The 13,721-nt window shown below is 53.8% G+C and overlaps 2 protein-coding genes across 2 annotated transcripts in view; both read right to left on the bottom strand.

Annotated features, from left to right (window-relative positions):
- The window catches only part of KANSL2 (KAT8 regulatory NSL complex subunit 2), a 19,519-nt gene extending 9,405 nt beyond the window's left edge, over positions 1-10,114 (bottom strand). Inside the window, exons 1-8 of the mRNA XM_009883198.1 lie at positions 9,864-10,114; positions 8,730-8,908; positions 8,063-8,177; positions 7,475-7,642; positions 6,113-6,275; positions 5,232-5,328; positions 2,299-2,552; positions 285-521 (exon numbers count right to left, since the gene is read on the bottom strand). Of these exons, the coding sequence (XP_009881500.1) occupies positions 285-521; positions 2,299-2,552; positions 5,232-5,328; positions 6,113-6,275; positions 7,475-7,642; positions 8,063-8,177; positions 8,730-8,908; positions 9,864-10,114 (1,464 nt within the window). The remainder of the gene's footprint in view (positions 1-284; positions 522-2,298; positions 2,553-5,231; positions 5,329-6,112; positions 6,276-7,474; positions 7,643-8,062; positions 8,178-8,729; positions 8,909-9,863) is intronic.
- A 2,636-nt stretch (positions 10,115-12,750) lies between these two features.
- The window catches only part of CCNT1 (cyclin T1), a 9,404-nt gene continuing 8,433 nt past the window's right edge, over positions 12,751-13,721 (bottom strand). The window contains exon 10 of the mRNA XM_009883197.1: positions 12,751-12,772. Coding sequence (XP_009881499.1) covers positions 12,751-12,772 — 22 coding nt within the window. The remainder of the gene's footprint in view (positions 12,773-13,721) is intronic.

The following is a 13,721-nucleotide window of genomic DNA, read 5'->3' as shown; positions in this document are numbered from 1 at the left end:
AGCCACCCACGGAGAACAGACTGCCTGTCCCCCATCGCTCCCCCAGGGACGGTCTCTGGCTGCCACCCCCTCAGCACTCCCAATATCCTCCAGACCGCGGGCATAGCACGGGTCCAAACCGGGCTGCATGGGAGAGCAACACTCCGCCCTGCCAAGGGCCTGGCTGGGTGGCAGGAGGGCAAACAGGGACTTCTCTTCCCCAGGAAGACCCTCACTGCAGAGCCCCAGGGACAGCGGATCACCGGGAGTTCCTCTAGAAGCCCCCCATGCTCTCCTGGCCATACCTGTGCCGGCAGCTCGGCCGGAGGCTCGGCAGCCGGGGAGAAGACATGGGCAGAGGAGGTTCCTCTCTCCGTCAGCGCTGTCTGTGGAGGGAGGGCTGTGTGGGAGGGCTCCTCCAGGGCCAGTATGTCTATGGGGGCCTCAGCCACGTCTCTGAGGGACTGATCAAGGGCCACAGAAGGATCAAAGAGCAGAGGGGATGGGGGACACTGCATACCATCACCCACCACGTCCAAGTCCTAGGAGAGAAAACACCGGGAGTGGCTCAGCAGCAGGAGGGGTCCCGGTGATCCCCACAGGAGACAGAAGCACAAGTCCTTGCAGCCCTTCTCTGCTACCCTCTTGAGCAGCGGGGCAGGAGCAGACAGTAGACTGCTCCACAGCTTTCTGGACACAGGAGGGCGAAGGCAGAGCAGTGGACACCATGACACCATGACCACTAGCCTCAGCAGCTGGGAATGCAACTACAGGCAATGCAACTCCTCCTCCCTCCAGAAACAGCTGATCCAGGCTGGCTGTGACGCGCTCCCACTGAAAACAAGGTGTGGGGCGCAAAGTCAGGAGCCCAGCATGACACCCTGCCCCAGAAGCATCCCTGCAGCAGCCAGGAGGGCTGTGAAAGGGTCTGATCCTGCCCTCCTCAGCACACCCGGAGCAGCCACCTCTCTCCCAGGATTTCACACAACCCTCTTTGCTTGCCCTGACACAACTTATCAGAGTGGACAGTCTCTGGTTTACTCCTCCGTCCATCCTGCTCGCTGCCATCTGCTGCATGCATGGATAACCCCGCTGACGAAAGGGACTGGGATTCCTGTGAGGCTATTGTTAGAGGATGGGATTTGTTTTGGCTTTGGAGGGCGTTTGACATCAAGGCGAGATGCCTGCGACTCACGAGTGGCACTCTACCAGCCTAGTGTGATGCGAGATAAAACACAGATGCCCTACACAGACGCACACTGCCGGAGCTCTGAAACCCTCCGAGCTGAGGACAGAGGGCTCTTGCAGGGTGTCTGCAGTTCGCATCCACACACGGCGTAGGGTGCAGGGCAGGAGCAAAGCACCCAGGTTCCTTCCTGAAGCACCCGAAACCCCACACAGGGTGGGGGAACCTTTAAAAGGACGGGCTGCAGGAGAAACAGTTAACGTTTTTCATTTCTGACCTGAAAAAACCCACAGCCCACAAAGGCTGTTTTCAGGGAGCGTTGTGCCGGCTCTGCCCTGCAGGAAGGAGGGCTGGAGCTGGTCCCATGCCCAGCGAAGGCAGGGGGAGTGCTCCCCCGAGCCCGGGGGGTGCTGGGCCCAGGCTGACCTCACTGCAGTAGCACTTGCTGTCCCAGTGTTAATGCTGCGGCTGCTGCCATCCCCAGGACTCCACAGCTGCCAGCGATCCCTCCTCCAGCAGCAAACTCTAGAGTGGTTACGAGACTTGCCTCCTGACTGAAGTGCTCAAGAATCTCAGGGCCATCCAAATACTAAGGCCAGTGACACCTCGTTCAGAGGTGCAGCTCCAAACAACCATGATTTTTTTTTGTTTAAACAAATTTCAGAGGATTTTAAGCATGTAGGCTTAACATACATGCAGGACATCAGAATAATCTGGGGATTAAAATCCTCATGGATTCCTCATGGGAGAGAAGAGGGGAAAAAAAAAATCCTCTTTTTTAAAAGCCCCTAAATACGGATTTAAATGAGAGCACAGCCCTTCTAAAGGAACAATGACCAACCCTAGAGAAACAAACATCTCCCAAACCTTTCACATTCCTGCACATTTTTCAAGAGATTCTTCTTCCCCAAGTCAGCAAGAATAAAAAGAATTCTACATTATCTGTGCTGGGGAGGTAGTGCTTTATGTGACGTCCATGCATGCTCCACATAGAGAGCACCAGGTCTGCTGCGCTGCAACCCACTCCACAAGTATTTCAGTGCAGCTTCATGGCAGGTAGTGAAAACAGCAACATTCAGGGGCAGCTTTTCTGCTGGACATGTTGCTTGCACACCACGCACTGCACAACTTACATCACTGAACTCCAGGGGCAAGCTCTCCGTGGGCTGGAGCTCAGCAGCGCTCAAGTACAGGTCCGTGGGGGCAGCTTCCAGCTCCTCGGGGACAACCAGCACTTGCTCAGGTACGTACATCTGTGGGGGTAACCGGAGATGAAGCGGGCAGCACGGATCCTCGGAGAGGCTCACGGGAACTGGCTTGTTGCAGGGCACTTCCTCGGAGCCTTGACACGGTTTAAATAGCATCTGATTAGTGTCTTGACAGATGTCTGGGAAGATGTGGTCAAGGGAAATCTGCACAGCAGAGAAGCTACAGACAGACACACACCCTGAGGCATAAATGCTGCCCACTCATGCGCCACCCTCCAGCAAACGGTGTAAAAACCCCATACGCTTCTCCAAGATCAGGACTCCAGAGCTGCGCCATGACTGCCCAGCAACGTGTGTGACATTATTTGCCTGATGGAAAATGGGGACAACAGCCACAGCCTCCCAGTGGGGGCTGGGAGATGTAGCTGGATCCCTGTAAAGCACTCGCAGATCCTCAGATGGAAGATATTACAAACGCACAGGCTTACTTTTATTTGCAGACATCCATTTAAAAGGCATCTGCACAAGCCTTAACATCTAATGCGCAGTGGAGATAGAAGCACACACAATGCTTTTTCCACAGCCAGGAGTTTAGTTCCGGTATTTCTATCTTCCCACTGCATTTTCCTTCCCAATGGAAAACCTATTCCTGCCAGAGGTGTAAATGGGATTTCCTGCCTTTAATCACAAACAGAAACTCTGCTCCAATTGTACGGCACTTGCAGAGCAATCCACCAGCAAAGAGCAGCTACAGACCAAATCCCATCCTCTTCCAAGAGCCCTGCAAAAGTACAGACAGACCCACTGCTGAGGTGGCAAGAGGGTCTGCATAAACCATGCTTTACTGACAGTCGTGAAGTTTCTACTTATTGCTCCAAGAACAGCTGAGATTGTCACCGGCGTGGAGACTGTGCCTCACTGGGCGACACAATCTGGAGCTGGGGCCAAAGCAGATTTGTAGGTGCAGATCAAGTCTTTCAGGTCAGATCCCTCAATATCAAACCCACCCGGCTGTTGGTAACAGCCCAGCTGTTCTCCGTGTTTGTGGGGTTCACGCCATGGTTTCCCCTTCACACTGCGCAGTGTGGGAGGGGAAAACAAAAAAAAACAACCCAAACTTCCAAACCCACACAAACTGGCAGAAGGTGCCAAGTTTAACCCAGTTTCTTAAGCCATCAGATTTATCCTTTCCACTTCTCCCTGCACAGAGGCAGCTGTGAACAGGCCAATAGGACCTCCCAGCAAGCTGTGGGGAGCCCGTAACCTGTGCTAGCAGCAACGGTATAGAGCCCAGCCCAGAGGAGCCAGATCTCTCAGCCACTCGAGGGGAGATGCGGCAAGGAAAGCGTCTCTGTATGAACAGCAGGGTGGGGAAGCCAGATTTCAATCTCTCTGAATGATTCCCAGATTAAGCACTGACTTTATTGGTAGCCAACAAGCACGGATTGCCAAGATGACAAAAAACACACGCTCCACCTGGAGCCCAACAGCCCAGCTGGGTTCAGTCCCTTTAATGCATTGTCACAAACAATCCAGCTCCTGAAAAGCAAACAAAGCCCAAGAGCCTCCCGACAATGCACAAAGCAGAGCAGACTGCAGATGTTATCAGCTCAGCGGGGCTAACCAAAGTAAAATCTTGTTTGTGTCAGTAAAAGTCAGCTGACAGCTCAGACGTAAGGAAATCAAACCTTGCTTTTTCCACTCCCTTCTCGGCCTGCCCTGCTCAAAGCGAGCCAGCTGCAAACAGCGACTTGCTCAAACAGTTTTATAGGTATTTATCCTGTCTTTATTTTGAAGTGTATGGGCACTAGAGAGAAACAAAGGCAGCTTCCTGCTCCCTGGGCTGCTCCCTGCGCGTAGCTGGAATTGAGCCTGCCAACTTCAGCAACAGAACGAAAAGCTCAAACAAAACAAAGAACTCATCCTCCCCCTGGCTGCCAGCTCTGCTCTGGGACCCAGTGCTGGAGCCTCTCCTGACTCACACCAGCAATAGCTGCTAACGCAGCTCCGACACGATCCAAACCTGCTCCTGGACACATCCACCGAATCCCACTTACGACAAGAGTTACGCAGATGCACCCGGGGCCACGCTTGGTTCGTGGATCCCATGTTGGGGCAGTGATGCCCGACGTGGGGTGATCCCAGTGGAAGTTTCAGTGCTGGCTCTCAAAAAGCTGAGGCTGTTTCGGCAAATCCAACAGCTCGAGACTGTTCACGCATACATGTAAACCTTTCAAGGGGTCAAAGGAGACGGAGCTGGTCCATGGCAGCCCCAAACAGGCTAGGAATGACTCCCCTATTCAGATCCTCCCAAAAAAATGACTGAGCACATGCTTCAGCAGTCAGACACCCCTTCCTACGCACATTCCTCCCAACAGGACTCATACCGAGAGCTCACAGACCCTGCCCAGGTTGGCTCTTGGCACCCAGCACTTGCACCCAAGCAGAGAGCAGATTTGCTTCTACCCTCCTTCCATACAGCCAGAAACTAGCTCATGTCTCCCTCAGTCTTTGTGAGGTTTCCTTGTTGCTTCCAAATGAACTTGCCACCCCATTTGGATGCTCTGGATCAGCCAACGTACCGCAGAAAGGCTGCGGTGGGACCTGCCCAGGCAGAGGCGAGAGCAAGCCCAGCCTTCTGTCGCTCTCACACGAATTGGCCATTCCATGGGGATGGGAGCGCCAACAGACTGGGAGACGTTTCCTCTGGGCTCCTGCTTGAAACCAACGGCTACAGCAAACCGATGGCCTTGATTGAGGGCCAAAGAGAGAAAAAATAAAAGCATCAGACACACTTCAAACTGCCAGCAAACGGTCAGGAGCACAGCCCAAGGCAGCACAGGCAGATCAAAGGATACGCGTAAGGCAGTGCCTGGTCATCGGGAGGGACTGGTTGGAGCATCGAACATCGTCAACAAAGGCCAAGCACCTCTGGCTGGAGCGGGTGGTGTGTGCCTACAAGTCCAAAAGAAGAGCTCAGAGCTGTGCTGGAGTTGTCCAGCTCTGTTCCAGAGAAACCCCCTTGGCTATACAACACTTGCATCCCGCTTTCAAAACACGCCAAGGCCAAACTCAGTTCCACTCCAGCAGAGCCTCACTCCTCATTATGTCCTTCCCATTCAAGCTTTTATTAAACAGAGCTGAGATAGTAAGGCACGACTCAATTGCAATAGGAAGAACTTCACCTCAGAAGTATGTTGCAAAGAATGAGGTTTCTCAGACTTATCTTTCAACTTTCAGAAGTCAGTTAAGGGAATGCTTTGAATTTTAAAATGGTTACAAAGAAATAGCTGCACACAGCTTCAAATTTAGTCTCGTGTGCGATGTAAGGGGCCTGCCTTTGGGTCCTCCACAGGTCTAGGAAGAGTCTGGGTTTCACCACTATAACAAGTATTTTCCACACATTTTGCAGTGATGAAAATCAGGCTACCTTGTCCTGAGCCCTCCCTTTCAAAATGGAAAATTCTCCAACCTCACACTTTTAATTTTTGCAGTTTTGGTGCCCGTTTAAAATGACTCTAGGAACCCCCAATGTTTCAGCCAAAGTGTGGATCCTGAGGGTGCTGGCCAGGACCAGATCTTTATGTCCCTGCAGAAAGGTTGTTACAAGGGACAATCCGGCCAGGGCCAGATCAGACCTGTCCTGGGATTGCTCCCAGGAGGGGATGAGAGGAGAGACCCAGTGCCCGAGCAAGGTTGTAAGTCCAGCCGGACCCAGTCCCAGAGCTGCTGGACACACCTGCTGGGCAGTGCCGTCAGTCGCCAGCATCCTGCGCTCCTTCAGCTGCCGGTGGAGCAGGGCCTCCACGCCGTAGCGCTGCCGGTAGCGGCGCAGGCACTTCAGGCGCTTCAGGTTCTCACGCTCCTTGGCCATCAGCCCCTCCGGGCCTGTCAGAAGGCTGCTGCCTGCAGGGAGTGAAGGAAGGGTCAGAAAATACCACCCCACCTGCCACGTCCTTCCATATTTTTTTTTGTGGTACAGAGCGCCAAAATCATCTGTCGAGAGCTCCAACAGCTAATGACACGCATGTCAATGCAGAGTGAACAAGCAGTGAAAGTTGCATGTATAAACAGGAAGCACATCTTTCAGTTACACAAGAAGATGACAAAGCAGATAGCATCCAAAATTTATCCCAACTTATCTGTGCACACGAGGAGCACTTGGGCTGACAGAATATTTTTAAAACGTCTTCTAAAATAATATGGCCACTCAAAAGTCTATCGTGATTTCTACACGCAGAATAGAAGTTTGTCAAATTTCAGCTTGCTCCTCTGCGAGTTCTGGAAGCTTCCCGTAAGCACTCCCAGCTGTAATTACAGGGCAACACCCGGGATACGCTCTTCTATTACTGGTTTGCTAAAAAGAGTTCTACAAAATTGTTACGTACCAAACTTCCAGCTATTTTTACTGGGGACCGAGCTGTATTATGCCTTTTTCCAGGATGAGCTATTATAAGACTATGCTAGAGAAAGCATTCTTTGCACTGCAATACTTGACCAATTATACAACCCAGTTCTGCCTCTGTTGAACTACGAACTTCTGCCTCCAAGAGCATGTTCTGTACAGGGAGAATTCCAACCCCGAAGAAGTGCTTTTGCAAGGGAAAGTTGCATCTGTGCTAAGCTAAGGAGGAATATGTCATTACAGTAGTACTGGTGTTAACTACCGAAACAAACTTCTGCCGATACAGACAGGACCTCACAGATGAATAATTTTTTTTGTTTATAAAACCAAAACCAGGAAATCCCACACATAAAAAGAACTTTTGTCTCAGAGTTAACTTTGTAGTCTCACTTCCTGACAACACTGCAAACTTTGAAGAGCAAAGAAATAAGGCAACCTTTCTAACTCAAACGATACCAATCTCTGGGCACGAGGCCAGAGACAGAAATACCTTCTCTAACTGAGTTTCAGTCCTACAGTAATTTTCAACCTTACTGAGACAGCACTGCTCTGAAATCTGCTTCTATAATGGGCAAAAAACATCTTTTTTTTTTTTTTTTTTTTTTTTTTTTTAAATGTAGAATTCTGCACGTATTTCAGAGAAGTGTTGTGCTCTCGGCCAGAGGAATACGGATCAGCATCTACCCATACCAGTACTTGCCTATGGCTTCATGCTCTCCCTTGCGGCTGTGAAGGTATCGGCGCTTCTTCTCCTTCAGAAGGTGCTGGAGTCGTTTGAACTGGTCAATGTAGAGAGACTGCAGGCGGATCAGCTTCTCTCGCATGATCAAAGCCACCTCCTCAGCTGTGTATACGCCAGCATGCCTGAAAAACACCCACACAACCAGGGTGAAGTTTGTAAGAGTCCCTCGGGGCTATTCTGACCAAATGACACAGACATCAGAAACGTGGGCTGAGCACAGCTGGATTATACAGATCAATGGGCAATGAGCAGAAATACCAAATTTGGGTTTTTTTTAAAGTTAAGAGATCAACCAGAAACTGCTGCTGAATAGACCACTCCACACTGAAAGAGGATGACCATCAAATACTTCCCAGAACAACCATCAGGTCGAAGACTTGTGAGCATTCATGCCTAACAACTCACCAAACACACAAAGCCCAACTGCAACAATATCATCATCTCTAATGTAACCTCCATCTCCTCTGGTGTCACGCTGAGCTCAGAATGCTCTGTACACTACACGTGCGTAAGCAGTCAGCAGCCACCAGCACCCAACTTACTTCAAGGGATCCTCCTGATCACTATCGATGCTGTCAGCCTCGCTGTCCGGGTCCCCTCGCCATGTCTGGTCCACTGGGATAGGGTCCTGCTCGCCATCGCTCCAGCTGTCCTCATCTGAAAGGACAAGCCGCCCTGAGTGACAGGACACTGTCCTATGTCCAAATGCTCACTGCTCCGGCACAGGACAGACAGAGACCCCAGAAGCTTGGCTCCACAGCCACACAGAGGTGAACTGGCTCTGCCTCTTGCCAAGAGAGGCTTCTCCTCCCCAGCACAGCGTGAACAAGGGACATGGAACAACAGGAAACCCACCAACTCAGCACAGCCAAAACACACAGCTCCTGTGGAGTGACACTCCTGCCTACCTAGGAGCCACAAACTACTGGCTGGCCCCACTGAGCAACCCTGTGAGATGGGAAGCTCACTGAGCCAGCATTTGACAGGCACTGCTAGAGACCAAAAACTGCAGGATTTTGGTCTGGCAGTGTAACTTGTCTGCAGCGAATGGCAGGTGAGACACAGCACGCTTTGCAGAATAAGATCTTTTACCCACAGACCCCTGGGATATTTTTTTACACTGGATTTAAGAAGTTATATTCTTGGCATTTCCACACAAAACGGAGAACTCCAGGTCCTCTCACACCAGTTTTTACTTTCAATTCTTACCTAGGATCCGACTGGCTTCGCTGCGGCTGCTCTCTGCAGTCTGGGAGCCCAGCTCTGTTTTGACGTAAGAGCTAAGCTGGCAAAGAAGAGTCTCACTTACAGGCCCAGGATTGGACTTCTTCATCTGAGCTTGGAGCGCCAGACTGTTCCTACGGGCATGCTCTGCACAGAACGATGTGCTGCAGGAATAAATCACAAGCTTGTTACAATTCCAAGCCCTCAGCCAGCAAAACGAACAAGCGATACAGTGAGAAACGTTCCCTGGCACCTGGAAAGCACATCCCCTCCACAGGTCTCTCACAGAGCGAGCTGCTGGCTGCAGGTACAGCTCAGAAATGCCAGAGAGCCCAGAGTGGCTCACAGACCACACACCACCACTGAAATGCCACCTCTGGCACTGCAGCCAGAAGCCACATGGCACACAGCAGGAGAGAAAAGAGCTTTTTACTTAAAGCCACTGAAGTGAACTCTTCTGCTTCCAAACATTTACACTGGACTCCCAGTTTCCATGCAGAGCCCACTGGCCCACATCGGATGGATCCCTTTTATCACAGAGGGACCAAGGGCAGAATGATGACTACCAGCGTCCACATCCCCATAAACTCAGAGAATGAAACACGGGTCAATGCTCCCATCAGGGAAACTGCTCTGCTGATATGCTTACTGAATGTCGATAACTGTTCTAGATCCTTCCATCCACAGCAATCAGAACACTTTATATGCATCAGAGGACAAGAAGCACAACAAGGTCATCAACTCTACATAACACATAACCAGAGTATTTGTGCTGAGGATGATCCATAAGCACAAACAGCGGCAAGTTAAGTTTGCTGGGCTGAGCAGAGGTACGGCACCACATGAGTGCACGTACAGCTCTTGCAAAGAACCTGGATCACTGCAGCCACCTTCTGATGGCGGGGGGCAGCAGCCCAACAGTCCTGCAGGACCAAGACGACTCCACGGAGCGTCCAGCACCCACAGAGTCTTCTTCTAGCTTAAAAATTCTTCAGGAAGAGGAAGGCACTTGTCTGAGGTAACGTAAGTGCAGCAGCTGAATCGGGAGAATGACCTTCTCCTTCCCGTTCTAATTCTATATGGTACAGAACCAGAGAACCAGGAGACATAGGTACTCACCCATCCTTCTTCTCTGGTTTGGGTGCAGCATTGGGACATCGCTTTCCATTCTTGGTTGAAACGTAGCTGCACTGCTTGAAAGGGGCAGTCCTGTCTTCAAGAATGTGCTTAATACAAAACTCCTGCCCCTCCAGCCGCGGCTGGGAGCACTGGCGGTGGGTGAAGGCACATGAGAGAGGCTCCTGTGGCCGCGGCACAGGAGTAAGGCGTCCTCGACTTGATGGCAAAACATGGATCCGAATTCTGTTCATACCAACACCTGCTCAAGAGATACAGACCAGTTAAAAGAAATGAAACCAACTACTGACAAAAAGAAAAGCAGCATTTGCTAATGCACCTGAATAAAACTCTTTGACCCCCTAGAACAGGTAGGATATGAAATTGCTCCTATAGAGATAGTTTCTTCCAACGCCTGAGGAAACTTTTAGCTTTGCAGCAATCCCATTTCTGCACCAAATGAAACACATCTCGCTCACCTGAGCTACCAAGCAGCAACAGCCATGCCAACTTGCAGGTACAAGCGCTGCTGCCTACCAGCATCGTGGCCACGGGATATACAAGTCCCAGAGGTACCCCTCCATCCCCACCACCCCAGCGCAGGCCCCTTTCCTCCCAGCGCAGGAATCCCATAGCTCCATACCCTCCTCGGGTACAACGCTCCCTTCCGTACGCAGTCCACCGACCCCATAAAACCCAAGACAAACCCCATCGCTTCCTGGAATCACCTGTCCCCCAGCTCACGGCCGGTCCCTCTCTGGGCACCACCTCCCAACCCTGCGCCCCCCATCACTTCCCACAGCCCCAGCGCCCAGCCCAGCCCCGCGCAGCTCACCCACTCCACGCTGTCCAGCACAGGGCCCCTCCCGCCCAGTGCAGCACCAGTGCAGGACCCCCTCTTCCCAGTACAGCCGCCCCCCCCCTCCTCCCCCCGTGCAGCTCCTCAGTGCGTAGCCCCTGCTGCCGCTGCCCATCCCTGCTCCCCGTACCCGCCCCTGCTCCCGCTGCCTGCCTGCCTGCCCGCCCGTCCCTCCCTCCCGGTGCCCCCGGTGCCCATTCCTGCCTCCCGGTGCCGGCCCGCTCCCCCCCACGCATGTGCTCCACCACCCGCCCCGCTCCCAGGCCCCCCGCATGCGCAGTCGCGCCACCCGGCTGCCCCAGCGCCGCCATTTTGTCCGCGGGCGGCGGGCGTGAGGGGCGCTCCCGAGGGGGGCCTGGACAGCGCTACCAGAGTGGACGGCGGGAGGGAAACCGGCCCCCAGCCGGTACGGGGCGGAGGGACCCCGGGGGAGCGCGCACGTGTCACGCCGAAGGGCTGTGCGGACCCTGCTCAGGGCGGGCGGCGGCGCCGCCATCTTACCTCGCTGCCGCCACGGCCTCGCTGCTGCTTCGCCACGCACCCGCCCCGCTGCCTCACTGGCCCGCCCGGCCCCCAGTCCGCGGCCGGAGCGGGGGCGGTGCCGCGCGCGGTTGGGGGTGCCCGCCGTCACTCCGCAGGGACCAGCCACGCCCCCCGGTAGTCACATGAGGGCGGCGCGGCGGGAAGCCGACACGTGGACCCGGCGGGGGAGGGGCCACACGGCGGGGTCGGGGCCGCGACCGCCCCCGCCCGTGGGTTTTGCCAGCCCCGAGCGAACGAGGGGAGACGGGAGCGAGTTTGTGCTTTAGCTCCGGGAAGGCAGAAGCTCCCAGTAGCCCCAGCGCACCATCCGGGGGCCAGGACCCCCCCAGCTCTTACCCCATCCCCTCCCAGTTTCTCAGGACAGCTGAAGACCGACCTTGCTCCCGCTGATTAACAGAAAGGGCAGAACGAGTGATTCACTGCAAAGCCCGACAACCCAGGAGCAGCCAGCTTCCAAGAGAGGCTCCAAAAACCGTGTGGGGAAGCAAGGGACGGGCTTTTGTGGGGAGCCTGAAACCTAAAAACTATACCCAAACCAGCAGGGAGTGGGTTACCGATGGCAGAGGAGCAGGCAAGGGTCAGAAGCACTGCTTGCTCTTAAAACCAAGCTCGATGTAGAATAAGTTTCACAAAACTGTACGGAGACAGTACATTTATTGAAAGTTGGGACACGTGGACCCGGCGGGGAAGGGGCCACACGGCGGGATCGGGACCGCGACCGCCCCCGCCCGTGGGTTTTGCCAGCCCCGAGCGAACGAGGGGAGACGGGAGCGAGTTTGTGCTTTAGCTCCGGGAAGGCAGAAGCTCCCAGTAGCCCCAGGGCACCATCCGGGGGCCAGGACCCCCCCAGCTCTTACCCCATCCCCTCCCAGTTTCTCAGGACAGCTGAAGACCGACCTTGCTCCCGCTGATTAACAGAAAGGGCAGAACGAGTGATTCACTGCAAAGCCCGACAACCCAGGAGCAGCCAGCTTCCAAGAGAGGCTCCAAAAACCGTGTGGGGAAGCAAGGGACGGCCTTTTTTGGGGAGCCTGAAACCTAAAAACTATACCCAAACCAGCAGGGAGTGGGTTACCGATGGCAGAGGAGCAGGCAAGGGTCAGAAGCACTGCTTGCTCTTAAAACCAAGCTCGATGTAGAATAAGTTTCACAAAACTGTACGGAGACAGTACATTTATTGAAAGTTGGAAAAGTGAAGTCTGAGAACAAAGGAAACTGTTTTTTTCCAAAACAATTCAACCAAAACTCGGGTGGCCACCCTGGCCCAGGGTTGGGGTTGTGGTAAAACCAGCTTCCAGCTCGGCTGTGAATAGCCGTGTGCTGATGGGCTCCCCAGGAAATGCTGCGCTGGGCAGTGACCCAGCCTGCCACCCTACATGGTCTCACCCCACGTCCCAGCTGGGAACCTACCACGCTGCTCCTCTCCAGACCAACCCCTGCGCAGCCACCCACAGACTCCACCAAGCCATTTCACACCAAAACCTGGCTCTACACGTGCTGGTGGCACCACCTGCAGCAGCACAGAGCCACCCTGCGCTAGGGCAGGTGCTTTTGGGCACAATCCCACCCCAGGTGCTCAGCACCATTCTAACCTGCCAGCCACAGCCAGCTCCGCTGAATGCTCTCCCCCCAAAAAAGCCCTCAATCCGTCACCTCAGCCAGCCTGAAATGCTACCGAAAGTCCCTAGCAGCCCTCAGCACCCACACTGCCCCCAAAGCCCCCTCCCCCACCACCAGGGGTTTCCAATGGAAGCAGTGGGATCTGCAGGAGGGGAGGGAGATGGGATCCCAAAACCAGAGCAGCTTTGGGAGGGAGGAAACCAGCCCCACAGCAGGTAAAGCAGCTCCTGTCACCCCAGGGGCGCAGCACCCATCACCCCCACCAGCCCCAGCAGCCTCCAGTCCCCGCCCTCCCTTCATGCCGCTGCCTCCCCTCCATCTCCCAAAAGCTCCTGAAGCCACTTTCTGTCACCAACAGCCCGAGCAGAACCACCCCACAAATCCCCCTAAACCCTCAGCAGTGTCCCCCGCAGCACCACAAAATTAAAATAAACAAAACACTAAGGTATAAGTTACTGCTTAAATTATTTGTAAAACGTCTTAAATTTTCTGTGACATATTTTAAATACCCCCCAAAGCCCGCCCCACAATGTGTGTTCCCCAGAGGGGGCTTCAGTTCTAGCAGGGACAGAGCCCACCACTAACTGGAAGTTGATGGGGGGGGTGGGGGAGGGAGCAAGGAACAGAGAAAGGGTTTCTTATCCTTTCACAGCTTCAACAACTCCGCGCTCTAAATATCAATAATAAAAGTTATATTATAATAAAATAGTTCTTCGTGAGGCAGTGGAGATCGAACAAGCCCTTTCATGCCCCTGCAGGGGCAGCCCAGGTTTGGGCTTGGGCTCAGTAGTAAAAAGGGGCTTTATTTGGGGAGAGGGGGGAGTGGGGGGGGCGGGTGC

Source organism: Charadrius vociferus, unplaced genomic scaffold (assembly GCF_000708025.1).
Source record: "Charadrius vociferus isolate BGI_N301 unplaced genomic scaffold, ASM70802v2 scaffold564, whole genome shotgun sequence".
NCBI classification, from domain to species: Eukaryota; Metazoa; Chordata; class Aves; order Charadriiformes; family Charadriidae; genus Charadrius; species Charadrius vociferus.
The sequence above is the reverse complement of the archived record's forward strand: the minus strand, read 5'-3'. Positions and strand labels throughout refer to the sequence as shown.